At 38.4% G+C, this 20,803-nt stretch overlaps 1 protein-coding gene across 7 annotated transcripts in view; it reads right to left on the bottom strand.

Annotated features, from left to right (window-relative positions):
- NR1H4 (nuclear receptor subfamily 1 group H member 4) overlaps positions 1-20,519 on the bottom strand; it is a 42,969-nt gene extending 22,450 nt beyond the window's left edge. The window contains exons 1-6 of one of the 7 annotated variants that reach the window (XM_065044195.1): positions 20,419-20,518; positions 19,696-19,824; positions 16,404-16,498; positions 13,674-13,813; positions 7,636-8,758; positions 2,055-2,417 (exon numbers count right to left, since the gene is read on the bottom strand). In XM_065044195.1, the coding sequence (XP_064900267.1) occupies positions 2,055-2,400 (346 nt within the window). In that variant the 5' untranslated portion in view covers positions 2,401-2,417; positions 7,636-8,758; positions 13,674-13,813; ... (1 more) ...; positions 19,696-19,824; positions 20,419-20,518. Of the gene's footprint in view, positions 1-2,054; positions 2,418-2,704; positions 5,366-7,635; positions 8,759-13,673; positions 13,814-16,403; positions 16,499-19,695; positions 19,825-20,418 lie in introns of those variants that run through there. The other 6 variants (XM_065044187.1, XM_065044203.1, XM_065044170.1 and 3 more) reach the window with 6 other exon arrangements.
- Between the last annotated feature and the right edge of the window lie 284 nt (positions 20,520-20,803).

Below are 20,803 nucleotides of genomic sequence, written 5' to 3'. Positions count from 1 at the left end.
CCATGTGAGAAATTCCACAGATACAGAATAATGATCAGAGATCTAGAAAACATAGTAACCTCTTCACCTTGTCGAACAGAATTACTATCCTCAGCACATCTTTCTACTGAATCAGCTGGTACTTGAGTAACCTCAAAAGTTTATTGCAGAAAAAGAACACTTTATCTTTAAATAATTCAACTTTTACTATGTTTGAACAAGGGTACTATGCTTTGTAAATGATGTTGCAGTCATGAAACAGAGTGAAAACATAAAATAAATTATCCCAATAAAGCAGTAAAATTATGGTTACATAGAGTGGTTCAAACTGAATCAGTAGAGAGATGAAAGCCTATTTCCTCTCACAATGGGTTCTAGTCTGAGTATGTACCTGGTGGATTTAACATTTATCCAGAAGCATTCTTTACAAATTCCATAGTTTGTAATTGTGAGTTGTTGAAAAATGACTAAGTTATTTAATAATGAAATTAATAAACAGTAGGAATAGCTAACTAACAAAGTAAATGTATCAGTACTTGGAATCCTCACATTAAAATTAATGTTAATCTGGCTTATAATGACAGCATTCACATAAGTCAATTAATATTTTTTGACTTTGAGATTATTCACGTGGACACCATAAAGAAACTAATTTCTTGTTTATTGGAATTACTGAGATTAACTATATGACCCTTGACTGTGTTCATTTTTAGAGTGGTTGACCAGTGTGGTCTGTTGTACCCTCAGAAATTAATTTGTAGTAGATAAAGCAAAACCACCAAATTAGTTCAAAGTTCACTCTCAGTGACAGTGAACTCCACATTAAGATATTTTAGTGCTTCAGTAATGTCCATGCTTTAGCCTTTATCTGTAGAACAGAAATAGTAATGAGATATTTATTCACAGAACAGAATGAAAAACTGGGGCATTATTTTTCTTTCTATAACGTACCTCAGCCCTGTCACAGAGTATCTGTCCTTAGGTGCAATAGTTATTCCATTAGTATAACCTTTTTGTCCCTCTCTGCTCAAATACCTGGCAATCATGTTTCTAATAATCCTAACGATTTTCTATGTGCCATTTATCCTGACACCAACTTGTGAATATTGTGAATATTCAAAGAAGCAAAATATTTATCAGATGCCACCTCTGTCCTGAAGAAGCTCTCTCCCTAGGAAAAGGCGCTATCCCTTCAAGCAAGCCTAGAATTAGAAAACCTTTTGTTTCACAAATCTGAAGACACTCATTATATCATTTGGGAGCTGAGGGAAAGAAATTCTCTGAGAACAGTCTATAGGTGGGAGGTGACAGCTTTCATTTCTTTTCAACACGCACCACAGGAGGCATTTGGGATGGGTTTTCAGCTGATTTCTAAGGCAACCTCGCACTGAACTCGCAGGAACCTCCATGGGTTTGGTTCCTTCCAAGATAGAGACCATAGAACAGTTTGTGTTGGAAGGGACCTTCCAAAGGTCATCTAGTCCAACCCCCTGCAATGAGCATGGGCATCTTCAACTTGATCAGATTGCTCAGAGCCCCATCCAGCCTGGCCTTGAATATTTCCAGGGATGGGGCATCTACCACCTCTCTGGGCAACCTGTGCCAGTATTTTACTACCCTCACTGTAAAAAATTTCTTCCTGATGTCTAGCCTGAATCTCCCCTCCTTTAATTTAAAACCATGACCCCTTGTCCTACCACAACAGGCCCTGCTAAAAAGTCTGTCCCCATCTATCTTATAGGCCCCTTTTAAGGACTGAAAGATTAGCATCAATAGCTGCCAAGGCAGCAGAGCCAGCCTGCCAGGCCCCTACATGGAAGCTGTTCTTCAGTTTACCAGGACAGCTTAAGAGCAGTAGGTTGGCCAGCTGTGCTCTATATTCATCAGACAATGCTCGAAGACACTGCTAATCTGTCTTGGAGAAAATACAGAATAGTATCCACCAGATCCAAAATGATGGATCACTCAGATGTAATTAACAAGAAAAACAACACAAGAAAAACAAAACAAAACAAAAAAATCAGAAATGTTGTGCTTATTAGCTGAATAGTGTTCTGTAATTGATTTCATCTTACCTTTGCATCCTTCACAAGTAAGAGCATTGTAGTGGTACCCAGAGGCTTTGTCACCACAGACCACACAGAGCTCTTCTCCTTTCACTCTTCCTGTGGAGTGACCCAGTCTAGGCTTTTTGGCTGCAGGGATATCCATTATTTCTGTCTCCCTTGTGAAAAAGGTCTCTGAGGGTATTCTCCTGAGCTCATACATCCCAGGGGAATACCATTCCTCATGCTGCGGAGGATAGAAGCCTAGGTTGGAGTAATAAGGTGGTGATGAAATCTGAGGCTGAACTTGGGGAAACGGCACACTGTTGTACTGTGTGTAAGGTGACACATCTGCCTCTTGCACTGGAGAACTCATTGGCTCTGAAAGGACACCTGGAAAATAATAGTGAAAAAATGATTTCTATTATTACTCTGAAACTGCAGTTGTTGAAGTTTCTGCTTCCAGACATCCAATTCAAAGACAAGGCATCATCATGAAGATTGCATTATCTGAGCTCAGATTTGCTGTGTATCTTGCAAATACATTGCAAGATATTTTAAAAGTAACTTAGCTATTCTTAGCCACTCCTTTACTATTGGTGGAGATGTCCAGTACTGGCCCTTACATAAAATAATCTTTAAAAATACCATGCAACTGACTGTGTAAATGTGCAGTTTACAAGAAAGGACAATCCACACCGAAGAGAAGCTAGCAACCCACATTAGGCGTCACAGCAGAAGACAAGAAATCCAAACAAAAGCCAAAAATCCTATGGCATTGGTGAAAGTTAGCTCAAGACTCGAACTTCATGTTAATTTCTGTTTAATGCTGAACGAAGACATCATGATAGAGAAAAACTGCACTGGGAAAGAGAACAAGAGTGAGGCTTAATTAGAAGACTAAGAACTTGAAAGAAACCTTTTGAGGTTTCCATGAAGGTGCAGGGAAAATATTCCAAATATAAGTGGTGAAATCCAACCTTCTCACCATCCACCCTCCAGTGACGACCAAGGCAGCCTCTGCACCTGATCCACAGCCCCTACAAGGCAGTACCAGTCAGTGCAGTTGTACAGTTCTCAGATGAAGCACCTCTGAGCCAGCAACAAACCTGGCAGTTACAAGCTTTCCTGTCAGGATCCACACGGTGTCTGGGGGCTACCTTAACTTTGCGCGTTAAATAGCAGGTTTAAAAATGAAAACAACATCTAGCAGTCCTTAGTGTAATGAAAATCGAGCCCATGCCAAGCAGCTGAAAAAAGTGGTTTAAAAGTTGGTTGCAAACTACTTCATATTTTCTGTTGGAGAAGCCCACATCTTGCTGTTTCATGAAAACACTGACACAATTCCTTCATTAGTTCCAATGAGAGTATCTGAGAAAAATAGTACATATTTCCAGGAAGATGCATGAGCCAGGTTAGCTGAAATAGAGGTAAATTTCCATGCAGTTAGAATGTTTTCTTCTTAGTAGCTAGCACAGTATTTTGTTTTGGATTTAGATTGAGAATAATGAGATAGCACCCTGGGATAAAGTTAATATTTTCTTCCAGTAACTTTCCAGTGTTTGCAATCTGGAACAAAAAGAATGTAAGAACTCACTGATACCTTGGCTGTTGACAAACAGATGAAGGACTTTTCAACTGTCCAGCTGCAGATGCAGGATAGCAGCTGGGACGGAGCATAATGGGACGGCAGTGTCTTCCAGATGGATCAGTGACATATTCCGTACCATGATTGTCATGCTGTGTGTATAAGTGGGAAGTTGCTGGGGACTGGCCTTGTTATTTGACTGGAACCATCTGTGAGGGTTCCTGCTCCTGTTGCCTGATCTGTGACTTTCCTACACCTGCCGTGATCTCTGCATTATACTGGGCTCTCTGTGCTCACAGTGTCCGCCCTCTGACATTCATTGCTGGGAGGGCGTGTCCTAGCAGCAAGTATTGCTCCGTATATTTGCATAGCTTTGTATATCCTACAATATTGACATTATTATTCACTCTTATTTTATTATTATTCAAGTAAATTTGTTTCCATTTCAACCCACGAGTCTTTCCTCCTTTTCTTTTCCTTCCCTCAGGGAAGGAAAGGCGAGAGCGGCTGTCTGCCATTTAGCTGCTGCCCAGGGTTAAACGGTAACAATGCTGAGTCCCACTTTTATTGGAGTCAACAGCAGTATTTACAAGGAAATCATAGATCAATGTTCAGTGGTGACCATTATTAAACAGTGCTTCAGAAGCACTCCAAAAATGTTATTTGCTGACATAAAGTCAATTCCCTGGCAAGCCTCCTTCACTTCTGAAGAATCAGAAGCAATGAAAAAATGCCAACAATTGAGGGAGCATCTGTAATGATAACAAAGAATAAAAATATGTAGTAGGGGATTCTTTCCTCTCCTTTGTCTCACTTCAGTTAGTACCAGAAACTAAACTTTTCATTTCAACTACTTTTGTCACTTTCAAGGTCTCAGGCTTTTGCTCTGCAGCCTTCTGCCCTTTCCACTTTACTGTGCTGCAGAAGCCATATAAGTGGTTTGGATTTATGTGATTTCTGTACTGTCCACAGCACATCTTTGCCAATAGCAAGTGCTGAGGTCCCAGTTCAAAAATAAGCAGCAAGGTGTATGTCAGGAAAAACGTGACACACAACCAAATGAGAACAATGGTGATATTATTAGCAATTAGTTTAATTATGGTTGCATTTAGTTGCTCCATAAGAGGCCAGAGCTCCCAGTACTGTAGTAGTAAAAGCAGAATAGCAGGAGGCACTCCCCAAACCCAAATTTATGCCCTTTATAATAAATAAAAAGCATAGACCTATCGAGACCTGAGACAAAAGACAGGGGTGGCTCTATGGAAGAGCCTGGAGGTGAAGTTACAGCTTCATGCATCAAATGCAAACTGGCACTGATAACTACCAGCTGCAGTGGTGACAAAACAAGTACAGGGTGAAGACAGCAATGGGTTTAATGATTGGAGGTCTGTCTTTAATTATATTGACCATTTGTTGAGGCTTCTGCTCATTAAGACTGGTCAAGGTACTTCAGGTACAAAAACTGGTGCTGTGAGATACACAATTGTTATACAAATCATTCAGTTTCTCTTCGGAAAGGAATCTGTTCACCATGGAAACCTAAGTTGTCACTTGATGGTAGTTACTTAGTTGATTGAGTTTGCTAAAGGAAAGTGGGACGATCCCAAAATAAAAAGAAACCGTTGATTTTTAACTTTATGCCGTCCACAGGACATTCCACAAAAGCTCTGTGCCAGCCTCCTGAACTGCTTAAGCCTCTGAAAGAGCAAGAAAAGGCGGCAACACTATTTCCACAGGGAAAAAAAAATATATATAAATATATTTATATATAAATATATAAAGATATAAATATATAAAGATATAAATATAAATATATGTATTTCTCAGGACTTGTTAAAAAAAAAAATCGAGACTGCTGAAGAACTGCAGTACATGCTGAAACAATATTGGATGTTTATTTAAAGAACTATAGATCCATTTGGGTTACAGATATGTTTAGAATAACCTTCACAATCATTAATTCTACTCTGCTTCTGTAGGAAACAAAAAATCTGAGTCTTAATGCATAAAGTTAAATACAGGGGAGGAAAAAAGAAAAAACAAACCCAAAACACAACAAAACACAGTCATCCTGTATCTCCTTTTTTTCCTTATGTTTCAAGTACTGGGTTAAACAATTCATCTGAATTGAGTCCATGCTCAGTGCATTGGAAGGGAAAGGGAGGATAGGCAGCTTCATGCACGGTATTGTTTTATATAAAACAGGTTTATAGCAAAAATTCTGGGAAGTGCTCGGATACCACAGTTATGGAGACCAGACTGATTTTTAAAGATAATTAGCTTTGTGGGTTTTTGGGGGGTTTTTGGTGTGGCAGTTTTTTGTTGTTGTTTGATTGTTTTTTTCAAGTAGACCTGTTTGAAGGGCTTGGTGGGTATCTGTATTTCATCCTTAGAAAGCAGCTGACTTGGGCTGATTCAATGAGACACCATTCTCCACCCAGAACAGATCAAAAACAGTTGTGAATTTATTTTTTTTCGCCCCAAAATTGTCAGTGAGTCTAGAATTAAACATTAAAAGAAATTATGTGCTCCAAAACATTAGTGATCTAAAATAATTCATAAAAATAATTGTTTAAAACTGTGGAGGTGTTCCATACAGATGATTTCAAAATGAAATTGTTTCATTTTTTTAGTTTAAATGTTGTTTTGTTTTGAAATATTGTCTTAAAAAGTTGAAACAAATGATGAGGTTGAAATAGAAACTAGGAGCCTTGAAATTATTGGAACAACGTATTTCTATGACCTGATCCAAAAAGCGTGGTCTGGGCTGTGTTCCCCAACCTTCTGTGTGCATGAGGCTTCCAACAAAAGCTGAAGGAGTTCTGCTTGCAGAGGCACATGCTGCACTGCTCTGTCCTGCGTGACATTTGAAAACCACACTGATTTTCAGAATTATGCTTTGCAAAGTACATGTGAGTCTAGAACAAGTAGCTTCTTATCGCAAGAGAAAACTAATCTTATCTTGCCAGACGGAATGTACATATGCTTTTATCCAAATACATATTAGTAGAAGTCTGAGATGGGCTGGTCTCATGCCACTGTAAAGCATGAGCCAGCCCACTGAAATGGCTGGAGTTGCAGTAGCGTGAGCAATGAAAGTGAAATCAGAAACTAGCTCACTGGAATACAGCGATATTTTACATTTGTGTGGTCTTCACTATTTTGAAACGTTTATCTGTTTTTCCTTTTGGAAGCAAACCTTATACAAACCTTAAAGAAAGACTACCTAAGCACACACAAATGTCATGTTAGTTATAACTACACATCTTTTAGATTATGTTTAGCAAATAAACATTTCACAGAAATCTAGAAAACCTACTAATATCAAAGAGAAAGCTTCACATAGATGTAGGCAACATTTTACAAATATTTTTCCACATTATTCTCCTTAAGGTACCCAGTCCTCTTTGGCCCCGCTTTTGCTTTTTTTTTTTTTCCTTTTCCTTTTTCCCCCTAACGACTGCATATAAATAAAACTTTATTAACTGAAACTCATCACAGATTTTTGCTTTTGTTCCTTTAAATTTTAAATATTTTACAAAAGACTTGAAGAAATATTTGACATAGGCCTAACCACTCATAGAAATGAAAGGGAATTTTCCTTGTAGGAACTGAAGAAAGTGTTCTCAGTTTGCAGAATTACACTGAAATTACATGCAGATTGAAGGTGTTTATATTCAGCATATTACAGAAATTATGAGAGAACATTTTAATGTAAAAATTATTGTTTGACAAGTATAAAGCTAATTGAAGAGAAAAAAAAATCTAAGCAGGTTTGAAATACGAACTTCTGGCTCTCAGATTATTCATGAAGGAATATAAGTAAGAACAAGGTTCAGGATTAAGTAATTTGGAAACCATAGCATAACCGTTAATGAAATCCTGATTTAATTCCAAACAATTTATTTCCAGATCTTTAGAGATCACTTGGTTTAAACAACCACTCAGCATCCTATAGTTTCAAGAAAATAAAACAATATCAGATGGCAAATATGTCCAAGCAAGAACACCACAATGTCCTACCTTAGGCTGTCTTCAGTCTGACCATTTCTTGAAGAAAAAGACTCTCCTTAAGTTACTCAATCCTCTTTGTCCTCTCTTTTTCTTTTTTTCCCCCCCGCTAAAGACTATATATAAATAAAACTTCTTAATTCTGCTTTGTCTGTATCCTGTTGACTTCTTTACTGTGAGAATTTTTTAAGAGTAGCAAAGGAGTGACACAGGCCAGAGGTTATGTAGTTTACTGATTAACTTCATTACAGAACTTGATTGTAAATGTCTGAAACAATAGCAATGCCCATTTCCAGGGTAGATTTACCTGCATAAAATTTGGTTACCATTTAAGGGGATGCCTCCAAGTAGCCTAGCCATTGTCATTTTGTACCTATTGTGGTTTATTTACAACAAATCTTTTATCAATTAATGTTTAGTAATGTCAGGTGATTCTGTGCAATAGATTAACCACTTCAATATCACAAGAAGCATGTTTTAGCTGACTGGAGTAGCAAATGTTTTTTTAAACACAGAAATGTTGTATTTTCAAATAGAGGCCAAAGTGCTCAGGCCATGCTGGACACATCTGTGTGATACGATAGAAGAGGGCCAGAGAGATGTTCTCACCGCAAGACCAAAAGTCAAGAATCTATTTTCATCTGTGTAGCTTAAATTAATTCTAACTCTGTCTACAGTGGGCAGGATGCATCTGTACTACATAAACTTTGTTGCTGACCTTACTCTTCTGGGCTCATGTAGCCTCCTTGTGGCTCTCAGTGTGTTGGATACCACCACAGCACTACTGGGACAACATAAATTCAGAAGATGGAGTTACTTGTCTCAGTTTTATGACAGCTAAGGTATGAAGGCACAAATCCCGCTGAGACAGTGTTAGAGGGCAGTGTAGGGCACAAGAAGACAAACCTACCACAATCTTGACCATGCTGCCTTTTTGGAAACGGTACCTGGAGAAAGCCCATGTCTTAAAGGCACCTGCTAAAGCAATTTAGAGTCACAGAGCAAGCTAAAAGTTGAGTGGGGTCAAGATGGACAGTCAAGGGTGGTGAGCCTCTTTCATTCTTCAGTCTTTTTCATTCAGCACTGTGGCTGAGCCCACTAAACCCCAACCTCAGGTGTGTGATGAAAAGTATATCTGGAAGTAAATAAGCAGATAATCAGGTCCCAGACTGCAAGATTCCTCTTATTTCACAAAATAATCTCTTTTCCAGGCTAAGATTCACAAATGACTCACACATGCACAAAAGGAAGCATCAAACAAATGCATTTTGTTTTTGCTTTGCTCTATGGTGCGACTCTCAGAGCCCCATTCATCTGCATTCCTTCTTTTTTTTTTTTTGTTGTTTTTTCTTTTCTTTTTTTAGCTCTCAGATTGCCATTCTGTTTAGTTTGGCTCTCTTCATAATTATTATATATACATGATTTTCTGTTTTAATTTGTGTTGGTTTGTTTCCTTTTGATTTGGGGGTCTGTTATGTGCCTAATTATCTTCTTTGCAGGGTTGAAGCCAGATGTTGCATCATCTGCCAGGTGGTGCTAAAACCAAGTAGTTATTTAACATATCTAACGATTTTGAAGCTGTTTAATCAGTTTGGACACTTGATCTACTATTTTTTTTAAAGCATAACCAGAACAAGTACATATTATTTTAAAGGGAATCAGACTTTTAAGCTCATCTTAGGGTACTGTTCTATGCCTACAACAATTTTCAATGTCACCTCATTGTTCTTACATTGTCAAATACGTAAGACAAGTTTAGATGTACTGCTTTCTTTTTTCCTTTGCTAGGTTTCATTTTTTGTGTATTCTTTCTCGTCCATTTGAATTCAGCTTTTTAGATTGCTCATTCACCGCAAAAAACTTCTTTCTCGGATAGGAACATGCACAATGAGGGTAGAATTTCATGTCTTCTTGTATTTTTCTGTTACATTACAAGAAAACATAGTCAGGCCACCAAAAATACTTAAAAGAGGTCTCTAGTCAAATTAAACATGTAATAGTACTGATCTATCTTTCCAGATTCTTAGGAAAAAAAAAAAATCTCTGATAGCTAAATTTTCACACTTCATGTCACGAATATTAATAACTCCTATATAAGGTGCTTTTACAGAAAATTGAATAGGGATATTATTTTAAAGGCCTGGTACTTACTTACCATGCAACTGACAGTTTCAGTGAAATGTTTTATGTATTTCAGATGCCATACAAATGCAGAAGCTTACATTCCACATTTAAAATATGGAGACATTTTTGGTTTCTGAAAATTAGTTCAGTCCCTTGTAAAAAAGGGCAAGTGATAACCATTGGAAGAAATTTGAACAATGGAGATATGGGTATTTAACAGATGTATTGTCCATAATATGAAAAGCTTTCAGAGACAATTGGAAGATCTTATCAAATATCTTTTTCCAACAGTCTTGCTGTCCCAGCTGAATTGCCTTATTGCCTTAGAGCAGGGCTTGTCAGCTTCAGCACAGGGCTCTGCTAATGCACCTCAGTGTCTTCCAGCTTGTGTCCACCCAATTTGGCACAAAGTGGAGGAGCTCAGATCAGTCTATGTCTATCATGGTGGAAGTTTCCACAGGACAAATTCGTGGCTCTAAAGTGAGCTGCAAAGCTCCCAGTAAAGTAGATCAGGATGTCAATCCCAGATTACAGGGGTCAAAAATGCAGATTGATAGGTGTGACACTTTATTTTAGCACAGGATATAAAATCAGACCAGTCTTCAGCTAGGTGGCCCTGTTCAATTCAATGGGTCTTGTGAAATAAAAACAGGCTCTGACTGAAGAAGGGAAATAACAAAACAGAACAGGTCCCATGGAGACCCCTTACGCCTCTGGGATTTCTTGTCATGGTGAGTCCCTTTCCCTCACTGGGAAAACCAGAGCTGCAAGAAAGAAAAAGTTGATCTTGCAGACAGATGCTATAGAGGATGCATTTTACCTATCTGGTTTTGACCACTTCTTCAAAAACCTGTTTTCTGTGAGAAGATGTAGGATGTTTCTAAATCAACTGAGTAGTAAAGTAGAAAAATAAAAGCAGTTTTCCAGGAAGACCGGGTGGAAGGGAAGGACCCTGACTTCTGCTCGGTTAAAGATCCTTCCTCATTTGCATTTTGAGGCTCTTCTTCTAAGGACTATAACTACTAAAGTGAAAAACTGCAGTTAAAACACATTCACTCCAAAACCAAAAAGAGACACTTAACCTTAGGCAAATACTGTTAAAATAGCAACATACATTTCCAAATACTGAAAGGTAGAAAACCTCTCTTTTCTTTAAGCTCTTCTGAAACCTGCTGCAACTAGAAATCCTGAGGGTGAGTACTTAAAGTGCCCTGGAATCACCATGGTGATGAGGCTGCAGCACAATCAACTCATGATTGACATTTCTTTTGAGAGACCTGAACCTGGTACTAATGTTTGGAGATGCACTTAGATTTGGTTTTGAAGGTCTAAGAACACTCTCCTCATAAACTGAATGAAGCATAATAAAAGGATAATATATTTCCAAGGTTTTTACAGAGTTTTAGTTTGCATCTTTGTAAAAGGAGACTGTTTTTTATAAAGGCTGATGTTTGTAAGCCAGCAATTTCTTTCTTACATTATATTAGAGCTGCAATGTGTGATAAAGCCTGGGACAAATGTATATTCTAAGGGATGCTTAAAGAAAAGCTTTTGCCCTGCTTCCTTGGGCTCACAAGCCTCTACCTGCCAAAAATGAACGTCAAAAAATGCAAGTAGCTTAAAAATATAAAATTGAGAGGCAAAATCATTTCCTAAGAGCATCTTGAAGAGACGGAGTAATATTTTCAAAATGAGTAACTCTTTCTATGGACTCAGTTGCATACTATTTCTGATTTTTTTTTTCCAGCTATGAAAGCAGAAGACACCACATTTTTAAAGAATTTACTTCTGAGATTTGAGTGACATCCTGCAAAACAGGACCAAGTGGCCATAAAAAACAGAAGTCAGCTTAAATGAAACACAGCATGAGTGCTAAGACTCCTTCCTAATGGCACCCCTGATTCTTTCTGTTACGGAAATGTCAGTTTGAATTAAATCTCCATTATGCTAGGCTCTGAATACCTATAATGGGAGACACAATCCCTCTTCTGAAGACCTCACAGCTTCTGAGTAACATTTCAGTGTGGAGGGAAAATATTTCACATTGACATCCTTCCTTGTATTTTGAAGCTACCTGATCATTACTCTTTAAAAATATGAAATAATTAGTGAAAAAGTAGACATCTGGGGAAAATGCTCTGGGAAAAAATCCACCCTAGATTTGAACATCCTTCTCTTTATATATCATGGCCTGACATTGGAGTTAACAGGTAGCAAGGAAGTGTTTTGTCTGTTTACGTATACTTTTTCAACAACTGCAAAAACTATTTCTTCCGCCAAAAGCCAACACATTTACAGGAGAAAAAAAAAAAAAAAACAAAACCAAAATACAATAATACACAGTAATGCGATGGGTTTTGCTTGTCTTTAGTGACAGTACTTTAGTTTCACTGTATGGAGCCAGGACACTGGAGCTGGTTGGATTTGGAGAGATGCTCCTGACTTCTAATAGCTCTGTATTAGGAGAGGGGTGGTTAGTACGTCAAGAGAGATTTTCCTTCCCCTCTACTCTGCCCTGGTGAGACCACATCTGGAATATGGTGTCCAGTTCTGGGCCCCTCAGTTCAAGAAGGACAGGGAACTGCTGGAGAGAGTCCAGCACAGGGCAACAAAGATGATGAAGGGAGTGGAGTATCTCCCGTGTGAGGAAAGGCTGAGGGAGCTGGGTCTCTTTAATTTGGAGAAGAGGAGACTGAGAGGTGACCTTACTAGTGTTTACAAATTTATAAAGGGTGAGTGGGGCCAGGCTCTTCTCGGTGACAACCAACGGTAAGACAAGGGGTAATGGGTTCAAACTGGAACACAGGAGGTTCCACTTTAATTTGAGAAGAAACTACTTCTCAGTGAGGGTGACAGAGCACTGGAACAGGCTGCCCAGGGGGGTTGTGGCGTCTCCTACTCTGGAGACATTCAAAACCCGCCTGGACACATTCCTGTGTAACCTCATCTAGGTGTTCCTGCTCCAGCAGGGGGATTGGACTAGATGATCTTTGAGGTCCCTTCCAATCCCTAACATTCTGTGATTCTGTGCAGCAGGAATGGCTCTGCATGTCAGAGTCCCTCCATGCCTGAGACACTATTTTTGTTTCAGATAGATGAAACTGAAATATTTTCAATTTTTCCAGCACTCAAAAAGACAGACTTCTTGTCTTATTTGGACAGGAAACTTCTGAAGTATTAGAGCTTTCTGTGGGGATCTGTATCGTGTGTGAGGCCCTGAATGTATCATGTTACTCAAGTAAGTTCCCCCTCTGCTGCCAAAAGAAAGGCTAAAAAAAATGTATTATTCTTTTTTTTTTTTTTTTCTGAGCAATACATGTAACAGAAGACAGCTTCCCCATGCTTATAAAATATTGATCAAGAATTCTTCATTCATTAACAAACCCATGTTCAGTCTTGAAAAATTCAGTGGAACTGGAGCAAGAAGAATTTTCCAGCCTGCATTATAAATTTTCCTGTGCATTGAAATCAATAATATAAGTTTTTAGTGGTCTCGGTAAGGCAATAGGTTTTAATTTAGGTGAAATGACTTTCAAAAAATCTGTATAATATGGCAATGTGAGTACATTGCAGCATAATTTTATTACAAATTAACTGAAAATGTATCTGCTTAGCTTGATTTAAATGGCTCACATGAAGATAACATCCAGCCTGCATTCAAAGGTCTGTCTTTGCTGAGTGGTTTCTGGTATTAGAATAGTGTTATAAAAACAACCTACAAGCTCTGCTATGAGCAATGATGAGAGCAATAATAAACAGGATTAACACCACAGACCCATTATTTGTTATTCCTTCCATAGGTATTGAAGCTTCAAGAAGCTGGGCACATTTATACCACACATCCTTGACTTGAGATTTCAGTGAATTTTCTTCTAGGTTTCTGAGTAAAGGATAGTTTGCTATTTTAAGCTAATTTGGTGACTTACCAAACAAATGAGGACCTTCAGCAAGAGAAAATCCATCAGTAGTGGCTAGCTGATGATGTCCTATTAAATTCATTTCAGATCCCATTTATTCTTCAGTTCAGGATTAATATGCTAATTAAGAAACAGGTTGAAAGGAGATCCTGTAAGATATATTAATTTTTAAAAAAGTATATTTAAAACAAGATAACTCATTTCTGTCTTCCTAGTGTAAGGCAGGATTCAGGAGGTTGTTTCAATATTTACTGTAACAATCACTGGCTTGAAGCTACAATACCTAATTCAGCCTTTACATTGAATCTAGTTCGTTTATTTTTTCCTTGCTATGGTATATTCTATTTGCCAACCTTCTGCTGTTCATTTAAAACTAAAGGCCGTTTATGCTCAAACATATTAAAATATTAACAGACTGAAGCACTGACCTGACCTGCTGAGGGTATGCTTCCAGGGAATACCAGGTATTTACATTATTTTTTCCATCACCCTTTCAATTTTTTATTTTTTTTTTTTCTTACTGAAAAAGTGCAATTTATAGTCAGGTCAGAAGAACCAAGCCAGGAAACTTGAGTTTAATTTCCAGTGGCTGCCCTTTATCTTGCCTTCAGTAATTACTGTCTGAAGAAGATAAATGGTGGCAAAATCAGAAAGCAAAGCCTTGGTCTAATAACCAAGCTAGCCCACCCGTTCCCTTTGGCATCTGAAGCAGCTGTACAAGTCTCTTGCTTGGGGAGGTTGGGAGATGCTTGTCACTGCTCACCAGCATATTTCCCAGCCAGTCCAATGGAGCAACTTTCATCACCTGAGGCTGACGGCAGCACTGTACCTAGGTCTTCTCCTCCTTGCTCCAACTGCTAGGCTATTAAATAAGAGGCAAGAGACTGGCCATTGCCTCCTACTTGAGCAGAGGCTACAGCTAGAGCAGCACTGCATCCAGGAGAAAAGACAGCAAAAGGCTCCTTTGTCCAGGTCTGGCACATGTGGGTGGGATGGGGCAACTCAAGATTGCATCTAAGTTAGGACCATCAGCTACAGGACAACATACAGCTCCGACATGATGTCTCAAGGATTTATGCAGACACCAGGATTCCGCAACAAATTGACAGAAATCTGTTTTGCTTTGATTTATATTCTTAATTCTTTCCTGGGTTTTATTCCCATGGGACTGTCCCTGGGACTGTGTTTTCACTCACTGAAGGTGCTTCAGAGTTATAGCCCAGTCTGCTTCCCAGTGAGGGCTCAGCATGTTTCTCAAGCAGAAGTTAAGTCATCTGACAAAAACGTGAAGGCAGCAGGAGGCCACAGTGCGGAACAGACTGAGAAGTAGCTTGTGAGAGCAGCAAGCACGCTGTGTAATTATATTCAGATTTGTCCATAAGGATTCATTAAGTTATTTCTTAACATAAACAAAGGCCCTCTAATTAGACAGTTGCATTTTAAATGTCTGCCGACAGATAATTTAAACAGTTTACTCAGAAATGTCAAAAGCTACTTGTATCACAGACCAGATAGGGTTCTTGTGGAAAATAACATGTAAACACACAGTCTCAAATCTAGCACAGAAACGCAGTTTTGCAACTGCAAAAAAATCCACATATCTTGGGATGGGCTTTGGGGAGCAGCCCAGCCACCCCCATAGACCTAAGTTTGCTCCCAAACATTTTACTGCCTTGCCACCACATTTGCTGGGGAAGGTATCTGCTGCACTCAAGAGGTGGACATGCCCATATGGCTTCAAAGGTCTTACAATTCCTGACAGCCAGTTTTCTCATGAACTGCCCCTGACAGACCCTTGGAAATGGGTTTATTTTCAGCCCATGGGTTCTGCCATGAGAGAAGACAGCAGCACAGTCTGGACCCTTATAATGGTCATTAAGAGAAATGTCAAAATGATGCACCTTCAGAGGGCTTCTGAATGTTTATCTGGATTTTCTCAATGAATACCAGAGAACAGAGCCCATCTCCACCCTCTCCTCAAGTGCAAGCTCTTCAATAGCTTTCTTGCAGCCCATGGGCATGCAACCCTTGTAGTTCCATGCAGGATTAGCTCTCCCTGCAGCCAGACTTGAAGTCTACATTCCATCACTATGAGTACTTCTCATGTCTCCTCCACAGACTCTATATGAGGAGCTAATACTGCAACAGCTAAAATGTTGGCATTGGAATTGTGGATTCCATATGTTCATACAGAGCCTTGAGTTTATCTTCTTAGGGAATTCTGGATGTCATATCAGAATATTTTAAAGACAGTCCCAAGAAGACATCCATTCCTAAGTATTTTGATATACAGTCAGACTTTTTATGCATAGCTTCTTAGTATTGTAAGGTATACATCCTACACCTGTGTAGTCTGTACTTCAAATAGAGAGAAAGAAAGCAACCTGTAATTTTAAACACCAAGATAGTGTTTGCAGTTTTACAGTCTCATTGTATAGTATATAAATTTGTTTCTTGTTCCTTTGAGGCTATTCCATTTAACATGTCATTAGATAATGTCAGTCTTTAACCTCAAGATAGATTTCTTAGAATCTGTTATACTCTACATACACACAAAACCCCCATGGTGTTATAAAAACTGCCTTGTTTATGTCAAGAAACTTGAGAATATATTTGTCACAACCTATGAGCATGCTAGGACATTACAAGTTTTGTAACTCTCTCTCTCCTGTCACATCAATTTTGATCTGCATGGATTCAGTCTGAGTCAAATGTTCATTATGATTTTACAGTTACCACCTTCTTTTAATACTTCATTTTCTTTAATGTATTCAGCTGATGTAGACCATTTACTGGATTTCATGGAAGGAATTAATTCTGTCTTCTGGGGATACCTGCAAGGCACAAGACATGATCACCATTAAAAAGGAAGGAAATATATATTGCATTACATGTAGCTTTTCTGCTGTAAATTTTCCTGAACACTAAACTCTTCATTTAATGCTCATTGACATTTTGTGTTGATTCTTCCTCTTTCCAGCCTACTGTGAGCTGTCTATCATATATTACATTTATCTAGTTAATTTTACCAGTATTTAAGAGCAGCAGCTACTGATTTCCAGATTTCAGAGCCACAGCAGGTACACAATATAGAGCATTTAAGCACCACTTATTCGACACTGTGTTCAAGTCTGGGAAATTGTACAGACCACCATAAGACAGTGTCGCAAGGCATCACAGACCCAGAGGCAGACTCCACTTTCAGAGATCTGTTTCCACAATGCACACCCCATCATTAGCCTCTTCTCAGCCTAATCCTCCTAGGCTGTTGCTGTGGTTAAACAACTGTGGTCGCAGCTGCCTGCAGCTCCCATGGAACAACTCCAGAAGCATTGCTCTGACCAGTGGGATAGCCACAGTAGACATATAGAGGGACCCAACCTGCCAGCAACACAGCCAGGTGACAAAGGGGACCATCTGCACCACTTACCCACAGGACCTCTCAGCAGAGGTTTCTTTCCAAAGACAGAGAGTTTGGATTTGGGTTTTTTTCGCTGGTGACATGGATCTAAGTCATCTCAGCTTCCAGCATAAGTTCATCTATGTGAACTGAGATCAGTACTCACTCTCTTAATTCTGATTTCATTATCCACCAAAATCACATAATAGTGGAGTGCTTCTTGATATTCACAGGCATCTTTGGTATGACTAAACATTCATAGGTTTTTCTACCTCATGCTTGCTTCCTCACATGAAGTATATCTTTCAATTACTTCTATCAAGACAAATCTAGACTATCTTAGCCAACTTGAGTGATACTCCATCCTGAGGTGTAATGAAGAAATGCATCAGATAGGTAAAAGCTGAAATAAAGGCAGTAGGTGCACAGGAAATCATTATTGCCCTCCAAAATAACACCAAAGAAAAAGATCAGTATGTATGAAGTAAAGTATATGCCAAATTGCTTGAGATTATTTTCATCAATTGCATTTTAGGAACTCTGAATTCCATAAAATTTTATTACATGTATCTTCTAGCGTACCTCAGAAGTCAATAAATGCATGTTTATGTATTCTATGTTTAAATGAGAAAAACGAATTTTATATTATTATATACGTGGCTTGTTCTTTCACTGTATGTATATGTATGCGTGTTTATTCAGCTTTCTTATGGACATTTGTTCATAGGTGTATACAAATCTATATGTATACAAATATGCGTGTCTGTGTGAGTTTCAGATTTATCATGGATTCTTATCAGCGGACTACCTCTGACCTTTCTATGGTCAATAGTAAAGCTTCCCCTGACTTCTGTGTGAGCAAAGCCAAGCCTCTTACTGAAAAAATTATAGTTAAAATGAACTGGATTCAGTGAAAGACAAAAGCATTTTAGCCCCATACTTTCAGTTAAGGTAAAAATAGGTTTGATCATCAGGAAAGCTCCAAGACAGTCCAATTGTGTTTTATCTTCAGAAGAATGACTGAATCTCTTTCAGTTACTCAGTAAAGGAAAATATATTGAAGCACTAGCAAAATTGTTCATAAATATTAGTGAGGTACATTTCTCTCCTTCTGTCCTGTCTGCCAATTGCTCAAAAAGAAATTTCAGTAACATCACTAATCTATGGTTCGATCCAAACACTGTTAACATCACTGAGAAGATTCTCATCTAGTTCACGGGCTTTTGATCTGGCCTCATAGCCTTTTTTTTGTAAAATATTTAATGTAGTGCCTCACTTATTTGAGCGGTGCTTTTTTTATTTGCTTGCTTGTTTGTTTTAAACTGTACCAAAGAGACATGAAAGCATTAAGAACATTTGTACTCCTTGTTTCTAGCCTTTTGCTGCCAGATCATTTTGACATGCATGGCACCACAGGCAGCTACACAGCAACTGATGCAAAAATATGAGAAACAATATGGGCAAGTTTGAGAATCAGAGGCAGCACCAGCATTACTGTGTTTGTTTGAAATTTACTGGTTAGTTTTTTTAAATGCAATATTAAAAATCAGAGGAGCAAAGAGATGGAGGAGACAAAAAATATAGGGTATTCTTACGGCTTATTCTGAAGGGAAAACTTTTATCTTTAAGTCAGTCACAGGTAGAACTGAAAACTCTACCAAAAGTCTCAGTGACATTTCTGTAGGTAGGTAAGTAAATGCAAAGAGTGAGACCAGCTTCTGGCTGTCTCTGGTATGACCTGCGAAACACCATTTCTGTTTTCCTTTCTCCAGCATCTTTTTCCTGTCTCACCTGATAAAACTGCAAACCCTCCTTTTTTTTTAAACCTGTTTTTGGACTCCCATCTAGCCTAGTGGGATCTCAATCTAGTTTGGGATCTCTAAGTTGTTCGTAACACAAGCCATAAAATTAACACACAACATAAATGAACAAAGCAATAAAAATATCAAAACCAAATGTGTCCCACTGTGATTATAGTTCTCTGAAGATAAACAGCTAGCAGGAACACTTGGAATAAATGGAAATTTTCTTAAAAACTGTCGATGGATTCTAATAGTAATCACTTGAAATATTAAACCCTTTTTTGCTTGTTCTAGTTACATGAAATAAGTGAAGTCTTGAACTTCAAAAGATGCACCTGGAATCTGTACACGAAACTATCAAACAAAGAAATTACATAAAACAAATGTAACTGTTCTATTCTAGATTGTCCTCTGTTCTCCCAATAATCACATTTGAAATATTTTCTGTTCCTAAAAGGATAAAAAAAATAACAAGCTGATGCACAAAATTTACTAGATAGTCTTATTACAGAAAAGACTCGGTATCAAAATTACACTTTCTTTTCCAGAGACACAGAAGTCAGCTTTCTAAAGAGAAATTCCAACACTGTCATTATTTTTTATGACCTTAACATTTTTCCCAAGGAGAATTCCTGTTGTTGTGCCAGTTTTATAGAGGAAATCACTACTTCATATATTATTCTTCAATAAAATACTAGCTTAATAAAAAAATCCTTTTTTCTTCTTTATGGTCAAAAATCCATTAACATCCACTAAATAACTTCGGTGAAAAAGTTGCTTTTTTACTATACAACAGCAAAACCTTTCAATTTAAAGAATCATTACTTACTGTCCTTTTCTGGAAGACTGCAGATGGCAGGATGTAAGACAGTTCTGCGTTCAGTTCAGTATCCTAACGATTCTCACACAGGAACATTTTTGTTTTGTTATTTTTTTTTTTTTTAGGTTTAGCAGAAGCCTGTAGTGATAACACAATGAATCAAAGCTTGGGCTCGTTGGCTCAGTGCCCTAGTGGACAAGGATTACTCATTAACAATTCTTTCTTTGCGAAACTCTCCAAACACAGGCTACATTAAAATGTTGCAAATCCCAGCTTGTCCCTCAGCACAGAGATTTGAGGTGCTCATTAATACTCTCTCTGGGTACAAGGCGGAAGTTGGCTAAAAAAGTGCATTGAGAGTACCTTGTTGCTGATTATAACACTTTTGGTATACATTTTTATGACAATGTCTGTCCCACCCAAGGAGCCCAGATATCATTCCAAGACATATACTTGACTTCTAAGTATTGCTGTTGTTCTTTAGAATTTTGAGGGGAACTGAGCATCACAATGAGTACTGAAGAAGCAAAAAGAGCTATAAATTATTATACAGCATCATAGGGATTTGGGGACATTAAAGCTCAATTCCTGTATCTGCCACACACTCTAGCGAACTGCATCATTTTGATTTGGGCTCGTTCCATAAAGATTTAGGCATGAAACTGTGAGGCCCTTAACTTTAAACCTAGTGTACTCATGCACTTTTTGTGCACAAGGGGAAGAAATTGGTACCTGTAGATGGTGAATTACACCTTTGGTGGGCTGCACGGCATCTGAAAATGCTGATCTCTTGCCACTGACAGAAAGGAAGGCTTGAAGCACTACATTCCTTCTTACCCAGTACAGGAATTTGAAGTAAAGTGAAATGAATCCAGGGTGTTCTGTTTCAACATCCCACCTACAGGCAAAGGTAATCATTTCCTCGTTTGCATTGCTAAACACATCCAGTGGGGATGAGGTGATCTGGCAGTGGTATTGAGGCAAATTCCAGCCACAGGGGACATCTGGCAGCATCACTCATGGTAAATGAGTTCACATCTCCCACATAGTATATGCTCTCCGTCCTTCTCTACATATTTACACTGTCTGATTAAGAATGAATACACAGAGGCACGAG

This window comes from Columba livia, chromosome 1 (assembly GCF_036013475.1).
Source record: "Columba livia isolate bColLiv1 breed racing homer chromosome 1, bColLiv1.pat.W.v2, whole genome shotgun sequence".
NCBI lineage: Eukaryota > Metazoa > Chordata > Aves > Columbiformes > Columbidae > Columba > Columba livia.
This window is presented reverse-complemented; position numbering and strand designations above follow the sequence as displayed.